This window comes from Neoarthrinium moseri (genome assembly GCF_022829205.1).
Source record: "Neoarthrinium moseri strain CBS 164.80 chromosome Unknown scaffold104_Wmoseri_CBS_16480, whole genome shotgun sequence".
Taxonomy (NCBI): domain Eukaryota; kingdom Fungi; phylum Ascomycota; class Sordariomycetes; order Amphisphaeriales; family Apiosporaceae; genus Neoarthrinium; species Neoarthrinium moseri.
In genome coordinates, this window is record NW_026055218.1 from 66969 (window position 1) to 79722 (window position 12754).

The 12754-nt window shown below is 53.4% G+C and overlaps 6 protein-coding genes across 6 annotated transcripts; 4 read left to right on the forward strand and 2 right to left on the reverse strand.

Moving 5' to 3' along the window:
• On the forward strand, window positions 1-411 carry JN550_013126 (uncharacterized protein; the record flags this gene model as incomplete). The annotated part of the gene is made up of 1 exon (XM_049311678.1): window positions 1-411. The coding sequence occupies one exon, from the start codon at window positions 1-3 to the stop codon at window positions 409-411; it is 411 nt and encodes a 136-aa protein (XP_049164914.1).
• A 751-nt stretch (window positions 412-1162) lies between these two features.
• On the forward strand, window positions 1163-1663 carry JN550_013127 (uncharacterized protein; the record flags this gene model as incomplete). The annotated part of the gene is made up of 1 exon (XM_049311679.1): window positions 1163-1663. One exon carries the CDS (start codon window positions 1163-1165, stop codon window positions 1661-1663), a length of 501 nt encoding a protein of 166 aa, XP_049164915.1.
• Window positions 1664-2921: 1258 nt separating this feature from the next.
• JN550_013128 (uncharacterized protein) lies at window positions 2922-7518 on the forward strand (the record flags this gene model as incomplete). The annotated part of the gene is made up of 3 exons (XM_049311680.1): window positions 2922-5252; window positions 5302-7030; window positions 7109-7518. 3 exons carry the CDS (start codon window positions 2922-2924, stop codon window positions 7516-7518), a joined length of 4470 nt encoding a protein of 1489 aa, XP_049164916.1.
• A 1210-nt stretch (window positions 7519-8728) lies between these two features.
• On the reverse strand, window positions 8729-9586 carry JN550_013129 (uncharacterized protein; the record flags this gene model as incomplete). Its single annotated transcript, XM_049311683.1, has 1 exon — window positions 8729-9586. One exon carries the CDS (start codon window positions 9584-9586, stop codon window positions 8729-8731), a length of 858 nt encoding a protein of 285 aa, XP_049164917.1.
• Window positions 9587-10230: 644 nt separating this feature from the next.
• On the forward strand, window positions 10231-11182 carry JN550_013130 (uncharacterized protein; the record flags this gene model as incomplete). The annotated part of the gene is made up of 2 exons (XM_049311684.1): window positions 10231-10340; window positions 10408-11182. 2 exons carry the CDS (start codon window positions 10231-10233, stop codon window positions 11180-11182), a joined length of 885 nt encoding a protein of 294 aa, XP_049164918.1.
• A 394-nt stretch (window positions 11183-11576) lies between these two features.
• Window positions 11577-12599, reverse strand: JN550_013131 (uncharacterized protein; the record flags this gene model as incomplete). The annotated part of the gene is made up of 1 exon (XM_049311685.1): window positions 11577-12599. The coding sequence occupies one exon, from the start codon at window positions 12597-12599 to the stop codon at window positions 11577-11579; it is 1023 nt and encodes a 340-aa protein (XP_049164919.1).
• Window positions 12600-12754: the final 155 nt, after the last annotated feature.

Below are 12754 nucleotides of genomic sequence, written 5' to 3' on the forward strand. Positions count from 1 at the left end.
ATGGAGGAGCCTGCCACAGCACCGTGGGGTTTGAGAATCAGCGACGCCGACTTTAAGAAGCTCAAAGCTGGTTTCGAGCCTCAGGATCAAGATGACAAATATCGCGTCTCAGTCACGGATCAGAGCCAAAGCGGTACCATCTCTATCCACTTTTCTCGAACCGCGACGCGAAAGGAATTCTACGTGCTTATCATTAAGCCAAACGACAGTGGAAGCAGCACCGGTGGTGTGGAGATCGAAGCTATCACTTGGGAACAGAACAAGGGTGGTATTCACATCTCGGAGGAGCAGGGCAAGAAGGAAGTAGTGCTTGTAGCTAGACACCTTTTGGAGTGCGATTTTGATGCGCTTCCAGAGTACGACGTCTCGGATATGTGGAGTCATCCTGCTGCTCACATCCGTGCCAAGTGAGCGGATGCCTCCATCTCTGCCTTAGCGCCTAGGATAGGCCAAGTTGTCAATAGACATTACATCGTGCGACCTCTTTGAACTTCCCACAGGAAGGCAATATTTGCTAAGATTTTATCAGAACTACATTATATGTACCTTCAAGGCTTCTTGTATTTTGGTGGTACGTACTGCAGAAGTGGAAAGCACAGTAGGTAGGCTCTGGAACACCATTGTCTTCCTTCATCCCCCTGATCTATCAATCCACACAATTCATCACCCAACATATGCAGATTTCCTTTCTTTGGATGCACCAACTGCATGTGCGTTGGAACACAGCCGCGTCTCTGCGTATCCAACGCCGGCCCAGTGGTTTCTATTTTAACCTGAACTTGCCCGTATTCCTTCATATTCCTACTGATATCATCCTCTCCTGTTAAATGAGGTGAGAGTTACAGGCAAGCCACTGCAGTCCAACTGACTTGAAAAAAGTGACGCCATCTACAACAATGCCTGTCTGTAGGATTTTCCTTCGAATAGTCGGCTTCGTGTGGTTTCGATTTTTGGATCTCATACCTGTCATCTTGGTTGTACCTTCTTCCTCAGCTTTAATAAACGGTTTAAGAAACCGTCAGATACCACCTAACTGTATATAAGTTCTCGTTCCTTAGCTCTCAGATCTCTGAAATCCACAGCCAAGCAAATAGAGCATTCTCATACATTTCACATTTACAATTTACAGCCTAAACCCAAAAGTTGCAAGAACTCTCACAAGATGCACAGCTCTTCTTTCTTCGTCTTCTTCAGTCTTATTGCATCGCTGGTGAGCGGTATTGTAGCCACCACTCTCTACCGAGGCGATTCACGCAGTCCCGGGACTATCAAAAATGCAGGAGGCTTTAAGGCCAAGGGCTTCGATAGACCAGAAGGCACGTTGTTCCAGCATGTGGAAACACTATTGAAGCATCCTTCTAGGGACCCATTCATCTCTACCACGATTGACCTCGAGTTCGCCAAGGCCCATACGGGAAACGGATACCTTTACACGCTCGACTCTACTAAAATCACAGAAAAGATCTATGACGTTGCAAAAGAGTACGAAAAAGTAGGCGAAACGTATGGGCATGCCAAAGAGAAGGAATTTGCCGTTGAGCATTTGACCCCTGGGGCCGCCGTTACTACGGTCCAGAAGAAGAGCGACGGGAAATGGAAGACCCTCAAGATGCCGACCAAGCGAATGCCTGAATTTCCCGTCGAGGATGTATTTGTGGAATGATCTGTTTATGATGAAACGGATAGGACTTAGCCGGGGAAAAGGAAATGATAAAGGGGGTGGGAATGGGCAGGGATATTTGGCAGGAAAGGAAGACTTGATGTACTGGGAGAAGGAGGCCTTGATCCTTTGGATAACATGGTCGAGTAAGGCTGAGGGAATCGATTATAGTATACTTGGTAGCTTATGCGCTGACGCGTAAGGTTTTTTTTTTTGTTTTGTTTTTGCAGACTCTCTTTAAGATAAAGTATTATACATAGCTAGGTCGACCTCGGATTCTTCTCGTTACGGCGATCACTGTTCAACAATGATACCAATATGCCGTAGAGCCCTCTTCAACTCCGATTACTTTTATTGTTTCTTGCGCTTTCTTTGTCGCTAGTCCCGCGGCATTATCGAGGATGGTGGAGCTCACGACGTTGCCAAGTACTACCATAGTCGTCCCCCTGATTGCTTTTGTTGTTGATGTCGCCGTCGAAGCCATTGTCATGAGATATAGAAACTTTTTGACAGATTTGGAGAACAAGTAGTCTTTATAATGGGGGCTGAAGAAGAAACCTGCAGAATATGTAGTTGGTCTAGCTCAGCATTCTATGGGGAAACGGCTCGCACTTTGGCATACCCATCGTCTAGAAAAGTCTCCACACCTTCTTTCATCCGCTAATTACTTCCTAGTTATGTTTAAGCTCGTAAATCTCCCAAACCCGAATATCTCCAATCAAAATTGTTGGAAGCCTTATACCAACCCCAACGCCAGCGTTAAGCTAGATGTTAGTCCCTGTACAATTATACTTTTCCCGGGGCCTTAAATCACCGCAACTTATTATTCACATATACCCGGAATTATTGTAAACTTAAACTAGTAATTGATCGTTAGAAAATGAGAATATAAGTATTGAATCAAACTTGTGCTCAAACTTGTAGCATATAGCGCCTCCCTGCATTGTATTTCTAGTTCGCCTTTCCCTGATTCCATGTTACACGAAACTGGCGCCCATTGAGCGATGCTGCTTTCTTTTGCGGGCAAGCATGGCTTCCCATTTGTCAAGCTATATGACCCCGCGCCCTCTAATATCCACCTTTGTCAATGGGGTGACCCTATGCCGACTCAGCCTCAATGTCTCACAGCAGACCTTCCGAGGATTGATGCCTGATCCGTTGAGGCACATTTCTGCCTCCCCAGGGACCAGGAACACCACTTGGCTCACCTCAAGTTCTGCCTGAAAGTATCGAACCTCGCCTTTCGACCCATGTTATCACGATGCGGCTACTTCAACTTGGAGCCAACGACCACTTAACGCTGACTAGGGATGTTCATGACAACATACCTCCGTATGCCATACTTTCACACACATGGGGCGACGAAGATGGCGAGGTCACGATTAAAGATATTCAAGAGAATAAAGGGAAAGAAAAGCTCGGCTACAGGAAGATTCTGTTCTGTGGGCAGCAAGCCAAGCGTGATGGCATCGAACACTTCTGGGTCGATACTTGCTGCATTGACAAGACCAGCTCTGCCGAGCTCGCCGAATCGATCAATTCGATGTTCCGCTGGTACAGGCAAGCTCAAAAGTGTTACGTGTACTTGGCAGACGTTACGCACACCAGCGCTCAAGCTGATGATGCAGCTCGATCGACATGGAAATTGAACCTCCAGAAAAGCAGATGGTTTACCCGCGGGTGGACATTGCAGGAACTCATCGCTCCTCCTGTTGTAGAGTTCTTCTCTTCAGACAACCAAAAGCTCGGAAATAAGGAATCGCTGCAGCAAACAATTCACAATATCACACATCTGCCAATCCAAGCTTTGGTCCGAGATGTCCGGCTTTCAGAGTTTTCGATCGAAGAACGCATCAAGTGGTCTGACGCTCGCAACACTACACGTGAAGAAGACAAAGTCTACTCTTTGTTGGGAATACTCGAAGTGCAGATGCCGTTGATCTACGGCGAACAAGAGGGAGGAGCATTTGCACGACTCCGCAGAGAGCTATCTACACGCGAGACATCTTTGGCCAGGATAATTGAGAAACTGCCCGTCGCTCCTGGAGCTATGTTCGACTCTCATGAGGAGGAGCACAATGCTTACTGCGTACCAAACACCAGAGTCGGTATCTTGCAAGAGATCACTGACTGGGCCCAAGATCCTGAATCCCCAACAATTTACTGGCTATCAGGTATGGCCGGGACAGGAAAGTCGACTATATTGCGATCATTGGCACTCAAGTTCTCGAATACTGGTATGCTTGCGGCGAGTTTTTTCTTCAAACGAGGGGAAGCAGACCGCGCCGGCGTAACAAAATTGTTTACTACTATTGCTTATCAATTAGCCCAGCGAGTACCAAGAGCGATACCGCACGTGCAAAAGAGCATCGATACGGATTCTACCATCTTCTCGAAGACCACACGCGAACAGTTCGATAAACTGATAATGAATCCCCTCTCTGAACTTTCAGCAACGAGTACCAGCTATGCCAACCCCAGTTTTGTAATTGTACTTGATGCCCTAGATGAGTGCGATCGAGAGGAGGATATCAAACGCCTTATCGCGTTATTATCGATGCTCAAATCGCTACATACCCCAAGGGTCAAAGTGCTCGTCACCAGTAGGCCGGAACTGCCGGTCCGTCTAGGATTCCAAGCTATCAACGGCACATACCAAGAAGTTGTCCTTCACAACATAGCAGAAGAAATCATAGAAAAGGACATATTCACGTTCCTGAAGCACGAACTTGGTCAAATACGGCTGGAGTACAACGGCAGCGTCAACTCAGAGCGACAGGTCCCCATCGGATGGCCAGTTCACACCGACCTCCAGGCATTGGCTCATATGGCCAACCCTCTATTTATCTTCGCAGCAACTGTCTGCCGCTTCATCTCAGATCGTAAAGGTGGAAATCCTGTGGCGAAGCTACAAAAGGTTCTGGGGTACCGAGGAGTTCGTGGCTCAAGACTTACTGCCACGTATATGCCAGTCCTTGAACAAAGTATCGCAGACCTGTTGGCGGATGACAGAGAAGATGCCCTCAGCCGATTCAGAGAGATTGTGGGCTCGATAGTGCTGCTTGCAGATCCTCTCTCTGCGCACGCTGTGTCGCGCCTACTCGACATTGAGTTGGATACCGTCTTTGATGTCTTAGACCTACTGCACTCTACCCTCAATGTCCCAGATTCGCCCAAAGAACCCATCAGGCTACTTCACTTGTCATTCCGCGACTTCCTTGTTGACCCACAAGGCCAGCAGGGGGTGTTCCGGGTTAACGAGAAGAAAACCCACCAAAATCTAGCTTCACATTGCTTTCGAATTATTCGCCAATCATTGGACAAGGCTGACATCTGCGAAGTTGAAGCGCCAGGAACTCTGCGGGCATCGATAGCAGTTGATTGGATTAATGAGAAGTTGAGCCCCGACGTCCAGTACGCTTGTCGTTTCTGGTCTCATCATCTCAAAGAAGCCAACGCAAGTATTTCAGACGCTGATGAGATCTGGGGATTTCTCTCTTCAGACTTCCTCCACTGGCTGGAAGCAATGAGTTGGTTGGGCAGAACGTGGGATTGTCTCCAGGCAATCAGAGTTGTGCAATCGCTGCCTCAGGTACGTATACGTAAATATTCACTCGGGGTTTTCGGCTAACTCGTTCTAGTCCGGTAATTGCCAGAGCGTGCCACAGTTCATCACTGACGCCGTCCGGTTCATACAATCCGTGCGCACAACGATTCAAACCGCCCCTCTGCAACTATACTCATCGGCACTAGTGTTCGCTCCAACTTCCAGCGTTGTTCGTTCCATCTACGAAGGAAAAATTGCAAAATGGATATTGTTGCCACCCAGAGTGCCTTCAGCCTGGGGCCAGGCAATGTCCCTAGAAGGCCACACCAGCGTTGTCAGTTCAGTCGCGTTCTCACCTGACGGAAGGACAGTAGTGTCAGGATCGATCGATAAATCTGTCCGACTTTGGGATGCCGATACGGGCGCACCATTACAGATTCTCCAGGGCCATAATGGTGCAGTCAACTCTGTCGCATATTCACCGAAAAGCAGAACAGTGGTGTCAGGGTCGAACGACAGAACCATTCGGCTGTGGGACGCTGACACGGGCGTATTACTAGAAACGTTCAAGGGCCACACCGATACTCTGAAATCAGTTGCATTTGCACCCAATGGCCTGATAGTTGCATCATCGAGTGTTGACTACACAATACTGCTTTGGAATATTAAGACGGGGGAGATGCTCCACATGCTCGAGGGCCATGACAGCATAGTCTCTTCGGTTGCGTTCTCGCCCGATAGTAAGACGGTAGCATCGGGGTCTTGGGATTGTACAATACGGCTTTGGGATGCTGACACCGGCGTGCTGCGGAAAACCATTATGGTTAATGACAGCGCCCACCATGACAGTGATATTCTTTCGGTCGCGTTTCCCCATGACAATGGTCGGATGATAGCCTCAGGACAAGGGAATGGTGCAGTAAAACTCTGGCATACTGCCACTGGCGAGTTGCTGAAATCGCTACATAACGGTGGATACCGGGTTCCCTCAGTCATCTTTTCGCCAAACGGCCAGAGGCTGGCATCGGTGACAATGAATTCGGTCCATTTTTGGGATCTCAATGCAAACACGGTCCTACCAACGTTCGAGAGCGATAGAGGCGGCAACTCAATTGCGTTCTCACCCAACGGCCTGACAATAGCGTTGGCAGGCGACTACAGAGTACGACTATGGGATGTCATGTCATACATAGAATCACACACAATCGGATGCCCCAGCGCTACGGTTGCTTCGGTCGTATTCTCGCCTGACAGACAAACAGTGGCGCTGTTCTGCATCCGACATGATAGGACACGTTATCCATATGCGTCGCTCTGGAACGCCAATACTGGCGCTCCATTATACCAACTTGAAAACGCCAGAGGCCTTGTCTTCTCGCCTGACGGCAAGGTGCTAGTGTTTTGTTCGACTGATGGCATGATGTGCATTCACGATCCTGGTACAGGTGCACGGCTACAATTGTTGAAACATGAACTTGTTGACGAAGTTGTATATTCGCCTGATGGTAAGATGCTAGCGTCGTTGTCGAGGGGGCGTGAAGTGCAGATACGACTCTGGGATGTTAATACCGGCACACTGTTACAAACTCTCAATCACGGTAAAAATGTCACTTCTGACCAAACGATCGTCTTCTCACACGACGGCAAGATGCTACTGTCCGTATTCAGAGAGATTGTGTGGCTCTGGGACGTTGCTACAGGAAAGGCGATACAAGAATTTAAGCCGAACAACCGTTTAATAAGCCTGGGAGCGTTGTCAGCTGATAAGAGGTTGATTGCCTTGGGCGGACATGAGACGATACAAGTTTGGGATGCTGTTAGAGGTATACTGCAACACTCACTCGCACCCCGCCATGGTTTTATTAAGTCGATGACTTTCTCCCCCAACAATCGGATATTAGCCACATTTGCGAACGGAACCGTGCAACTATGGAATACCGACGCAGGCACGCTACTCCAAACGGTCGATATTGGAGCTGAAACGAGTACACTGGAGTTTGACACCACAGGCAGCCTGATTGCTACAGACGCTGGTACCTTCGCTGCACCTAGTCTCACGAATGCGGTGAGTCATATGGCTATTCCGGCGTGGGGGATTAGCAGCGACAGACAATGGATAACATATGGGCGCAATAACATCATGCGGCTCACTGCAGACTATGTTCCGAGAAAAGTTGCTATATCGGAGTCTACTATGGTTATTTGCTGCACAGCTGGAAGAGTTTTGTTCCTGCGCTTCGAACACCCGTTCCCAACAAACTTGTTGCCTCGTAGCTCCACTGAGGAGTCACAGGCAGAGCTCAGAAGCTGAAAGTCCATAGTTATGTAGTAGTACTATGCATGGTAGCATAGGCCGTTCTGGATGCCATGTGTGTAGGTGCTTCCTCGCAAAGGGAGCTCCTGATTTGAGACTATTGGAGACACAAATCCAAATCCCTTATGCTTGAATGAAGAGGTAAGTAGAGCCCTAAACCTGTGTGTCGGTTCATTTTGGCAGATTACTAATCCCTGAGCGAAAGCCCATGAGCCATTGGCCGCTGTATATAAGTCCTCGAGGAGACACATTGATAGGAGTTGTGGGAGTCGGCAGCATATGTGAATGGTACTCATTTCTAAGCACAGCTCTCTCGCACGCCGATGCTCGTGTCTTTGTTTTGAATATCCCCATCAACTGCTCCATGAAACGTCTTCTGCTGCCGTAATTGGGTTCAACGCGTTGCTGAACCGGCGTGTCTGACCTGCGTGAAGACCTTGCAACTACTACCATTGCCTTTGCCACCTTGGTGCCTTTCTTGAAAAAAGGTAACGATGACGTTCGAGACCACATTCATGATGTAACAGAAAAGGCAACTAAGCTAGATAATACGGTGTCGTTATCGTTTTGCAGTTGTCGGCTTCATTATCAAACCTACCATCCAACAAAGACGTATTGACTGCTCCAAGACAAGCTCTGTATAGTCTACCACTAGTCTCACGTCAAAAGACGCCCGACAAAAAGCCGTAAGGGCAACCATAGCGTACATGCCTCACCCCTGACTACCTCCGAGGCCTTGTCCCCTCTGGCCAGTTCCATACCGCACCAAGTAGGTAAATAGTATGTACAAGTTCACCGTCCGTACTTCTCCTCCGCTTAATGTTCCCCCCCTCCCAGGCGTATCTGTATGGGTGCACACGGCTCCAATTCATTCCCCAAGCTGCCTCTTTTTCTTCCTCTCGAGAAATATTTCCATGAGCTTCTCGCGCTGCACTCTGAGCTTCACAACCAGACTATCGGCGCGCTCCTTGGCCTTGTCGGCCTGCATTTGCTGGCGCTGCTGCTGTATCTGCAGCTGCATGCCGCTGCTGGCGCCCCGGGTGCTGCGGGCCGGACTGTCATAGATGCTGCCGACCGCCGGGGGCGTCTCTGTCGCCGCCAGCTCTGACACAGGAGGGGGAGGGGGAGGCGGCGTCATGAGCTCCGATCCGCCATTTTCGTGGACGGATGGGTTTGGATCTTTACTTCCGCGGGCGGCGCCAACGCTCTAGGCCGGCGCCGCATTGCTGTTGGCGGCCTTGAGGGCGGCGAGCTCGGCCTCCTTCTTGGTCGTCTCCTTGTTGAGCTCGAGGATCATGGCCGTGACCTTCTCCTCGGCCTCCTTGATGCGCTTGATCTCGAGCTGCTCCGTCTCGCGGCTGAAGGGCTGGCCGGGGCGATTGGTCAGCGGGATCATGGCGCTGCGCTCCTTGACGTCGCCCTCCTCCTTCTGGGACGGCGTGGCGGCGGCCGACTTGCCCTTGCCCTTGCCCTTGCCGGTGCCGGCGGCGCCGGGGGCGGGTGCGCCCTTGTCGCGGGCGCCCGAGGTCAGGATCTTGTAGAACTCGTCAAAGGGCTCGTTGAACAGCTGCTCCTCGTAGGTCCAGGCCAGGACCTCGCCGGTGCCGTTGTTGCGCATGGCCTCGCGCTCCTCGTCGGTGCGGCCGTAGGGGTGCAGGCGCAGGTGGTGGTAGATGGTCTGGGGCTTCTCGCCGCTCTTGGAGTCGTAGTAGAGCTTGATGGTGATCTCGAACTCGCCCCAGCCCGTCTCGTTGACGACGAAGCCGCGCTGCTGCTTGGCGGGGGGCTTGCCCTCGTTGTCGCGCTGGATCTGCTCGGCGTCGCAGGTGCGCAGGTGGTTGGGGATGGACTCGTGCAGCTTGAACTGCACGCGGCGCAGCCAGTAGAAAACGTCGACGTCCTCGACGCCGCGCACGAAGACCTGCCAGCTGTGCGTGTGGTCGGCGGGCACGTGGGCGGGGCGCGGGTTGTCCGTGTCGTTGAAGGGCCGCGCCGTGGTGCCGTAGATGAAGGGGCGGTAGATCTGCACGCCCTTGACGCGCTTGCCGGCGTTGGCGGGCGCCATGCCTGGAAATCTGTGGTGTTGCTGGGCGAATGGATGGCTGGTTGGCGAGTGTCCAGGGCAGTCTGGTGATAGTGGGATAAAGTGGAGGGATAAGTCAGTCAGTATGTAATCAGTCGGGATAAAAAAAAGTTGCCAGGAGATGCGTCCGTCAGCCTTGCACAGCTACAGGGGAGTGAGCTTTGCTTAGCGGGGGCTTATAGTGGATCGATAGCCCACCGAGCCAATGATGGCGGCATCTTGGGCAGACCCCGGCGCCGTCGATTTTTCCATGGGCTCTCAGCCTCGCACATGCGCCGATGATGACATGACTTGATGGAGCTGTCTGTAAGTCAACTAATACGTCTGTTGACAAGTACCCTTCTCTTACACGAATGTCAACTTGATCTTATCTATTGTCCACCAAGTTGACTGCTTTGAGCCCTCACTTTCAATTCTCGTCATTGAGTTTTCTGCTCGATCGGTATTCAACAGCTCTCCGAAGCTTTGGGGGTTTGGGAGCTTCAAATTGGCCCTCTCACGGCGCACTCAGATCGCACGGCATTGAGGCTGGACGACAGAACCATCCATAAGCCGGTTGGCAGAAGCTTCTCTAATTTGATTCGGAGCCCACGGACCCTCATTGCCGCGCATTTACATTGATCACGATGGCGGCGCCAGCAACGAAACGAATCATCGTGTGCGGAGGTAACGGCTTCCTAGGGTCGAGGATCTGCAAATTCGCTGTAGCGAGGGGATGGGACGTCACATCGATAAGGTATTCATGTTCAATCATACATCATAAATCATCCATTATCAATGCACGTATCTAACCCTAATCCCAGCCGCTCAGGGGAGCCGAAATGGGAGACCGTAACCGCCTCCTCCACCCCGCCGCCCTGGGCGCACCGGGTGTCGTGGGAGCGGGCTGACATCCTGCGCCCGGCGACCTACGTCTCGCTGCTCAAGGGCGCCGACTCGGTCGTCCACAGCATGGGGATCCTGCTGGAGGCCGACTACAAGGGCGTGCTGCGGGGCCAGGAGTCGCCCATCGCGGGCCTGCAGCGGGCCTTCTCGAGTGGGCCGCGCCCGGGCAACCCGCTGGAGCGCCACGTCGCCGAGGGCCAGGCCCAGGACATCCGGCCGCCCGAGACGCGCCAGCAGCTGACGTACGAGAACATGAACCGCGACTCGGCCATCATGCTGGCCAAGGAGGCGGCCGCCAGCGGCGCGCAGTCCTTCGTCTACATCTCGGCCGCCGCCGGCGCCCCCGTCCTGCCCGCCCGCTACATCACCACCAAGCGCGAGGCCGAGAGCGCCATCGCGTCCGAGTTCCCGCGCATGCGCGGCATCTTCATGCGCCCGCCCTTCCTGTACGATGCCAGCCGGCCCCTCACCATGCCGCTGGCCGCCATGACGGGCGCGGGCGCCCTGTTCAACAGGGTCACGGGCGGTGTGCTGGGCGGCTTCATGGGCGCCGCCGGCGCCAAGCCGCTCAAGGTTGACGTTGTGGCCGAGGCCGTCGTCGAGGCCCTCAGCGATGACAAGGTCAGGGGCCCCGTCGAGATCCCCGAGATCGAGGACCTGGCGAACCGGGCTTGGAGGAAGGGCATGCTGTAGAAGGGTGTACTGTAATAGTATTGGGAGACTTATCTGCAGAGGTTGTCGAAGTGGATAGTCATCCCAGAAAGGCAGCGGCTTGTCATGTACATATATTCAAAAGTATAGACTGTACGATACTGAAATCCGACTCCCCCAAGTCAGATGTTCCTTGCGGTTTTCACACAGCAGTGGATCATGTACACCTCTGGCTAATCCATGTTCCATCATCCATTATAACACCTCGACAGTTCTTGAGCTCTGTCAAAGGCGTGCGTCTATCGCATCGGCACCATGAGCGTGCAAGATCTGCAATGGGAACCCCATACCCGATGCAATCCAAGTCTATTTCGTCGCTAACCCTAATCAAACAATTGGCCGGCCTGTCCGTGCAAATCCGTTCCGATCCTTCCCGCTAAATCATGGTCCCGCGCTCGAAGCTGTCCCGGATCTCGGCCGTGTACTTGTTGTAGAAGCGGTCCAGCTTCTGGTTGAACTGCTTGTTCTTCTCGTTGATGTAGGTGACGTCGCCCTCGTCGCCGTTGGCGGCCATGCGCTCGCGCCTCTTGCGCAGGCGGTTCTCCTCGGCCTTCTTGAGGTCGTCGACCAGGCGGTCGACGGCGGCCTTGTCGGGCCGGTTGTCGACGAAGCCGGTCGAGTCGGCGGTGCTGTAGAAGCTGCCATCCTTATCGACGGCGATCAGCTCGCCGTCGTCGGTCTCGACAATGTCCAGGCCGCCGCTGGCCGCGGCCTTCTCGATGGCGGCCATCTTGTCGCGCTCGTAGCGGGCGCGGCGGTCGTCGGCGGCGCCGGTGCGGGCGCCCTCGCGCTCCATGGCGCGGACCTGGCGCTTGTACGTCTTGTTGCCCTCGACGCGGTAGTCCTGGAAGGCCGTGTTGTCGCGGGCGGCGGCCTTCTTCTTGAGGCGCTTGTCCCAGCGCTCCGACTCGTCGACGGTCCAGTCCCAGGCGCGGCGGCGCTCAAAGTCGTCGCCGGCCTCCTCGGTCTCGGCCTTGAGCAGCTTGGAGGCGGCGGCGTCGCGCTTGCGCTGCAGGGTCGTCAGGGCGCCCGGGTCGGCGGCCAGGCGCTGCGACTCCTTGGTGGCCTCGGCCAGGTTCTGCGACGACGACTTCTTGGCGCGGGCCTGCAGGGCGCGGAAGCGGGCGAGGCGGTCGGCGGCGGTGGCGGTGGCGGCAGCTGGGGCGGACGAGCCTTCCGAGGTGCTCGCGCTCGTGGTGGTCGTTGGCTCTGGCGGCGCGGACGTGTCTGCTGTGTCTATCGGTGCTGCATCTTTCTCCTCCGCTGTGCCCACCTCTGCTTCTGTTGTTTTCGTCTCGGCCTCGGTGCCTGGTGCTTGGGCGGGAGCCTCGGCAGTGTTTTCCGTGTCGCCAACGGGCACGGCGGACCTCGCGGTCTTCCTCTTCTTCGCAGGAGGCATGATGTGAGGGTTCGGAGGGGGTGGTTGTGGTGGCTCTGGGTGAGTCGAATGGGTGCGTGGGAGGACCGAGTCCAAAACCGAGTGACGCCTGGCTTCCTGTCGACGTTCAAGCCAGTATAGAATTATCTGGAGTCTCCTCAAAGTGGACGCAGGCC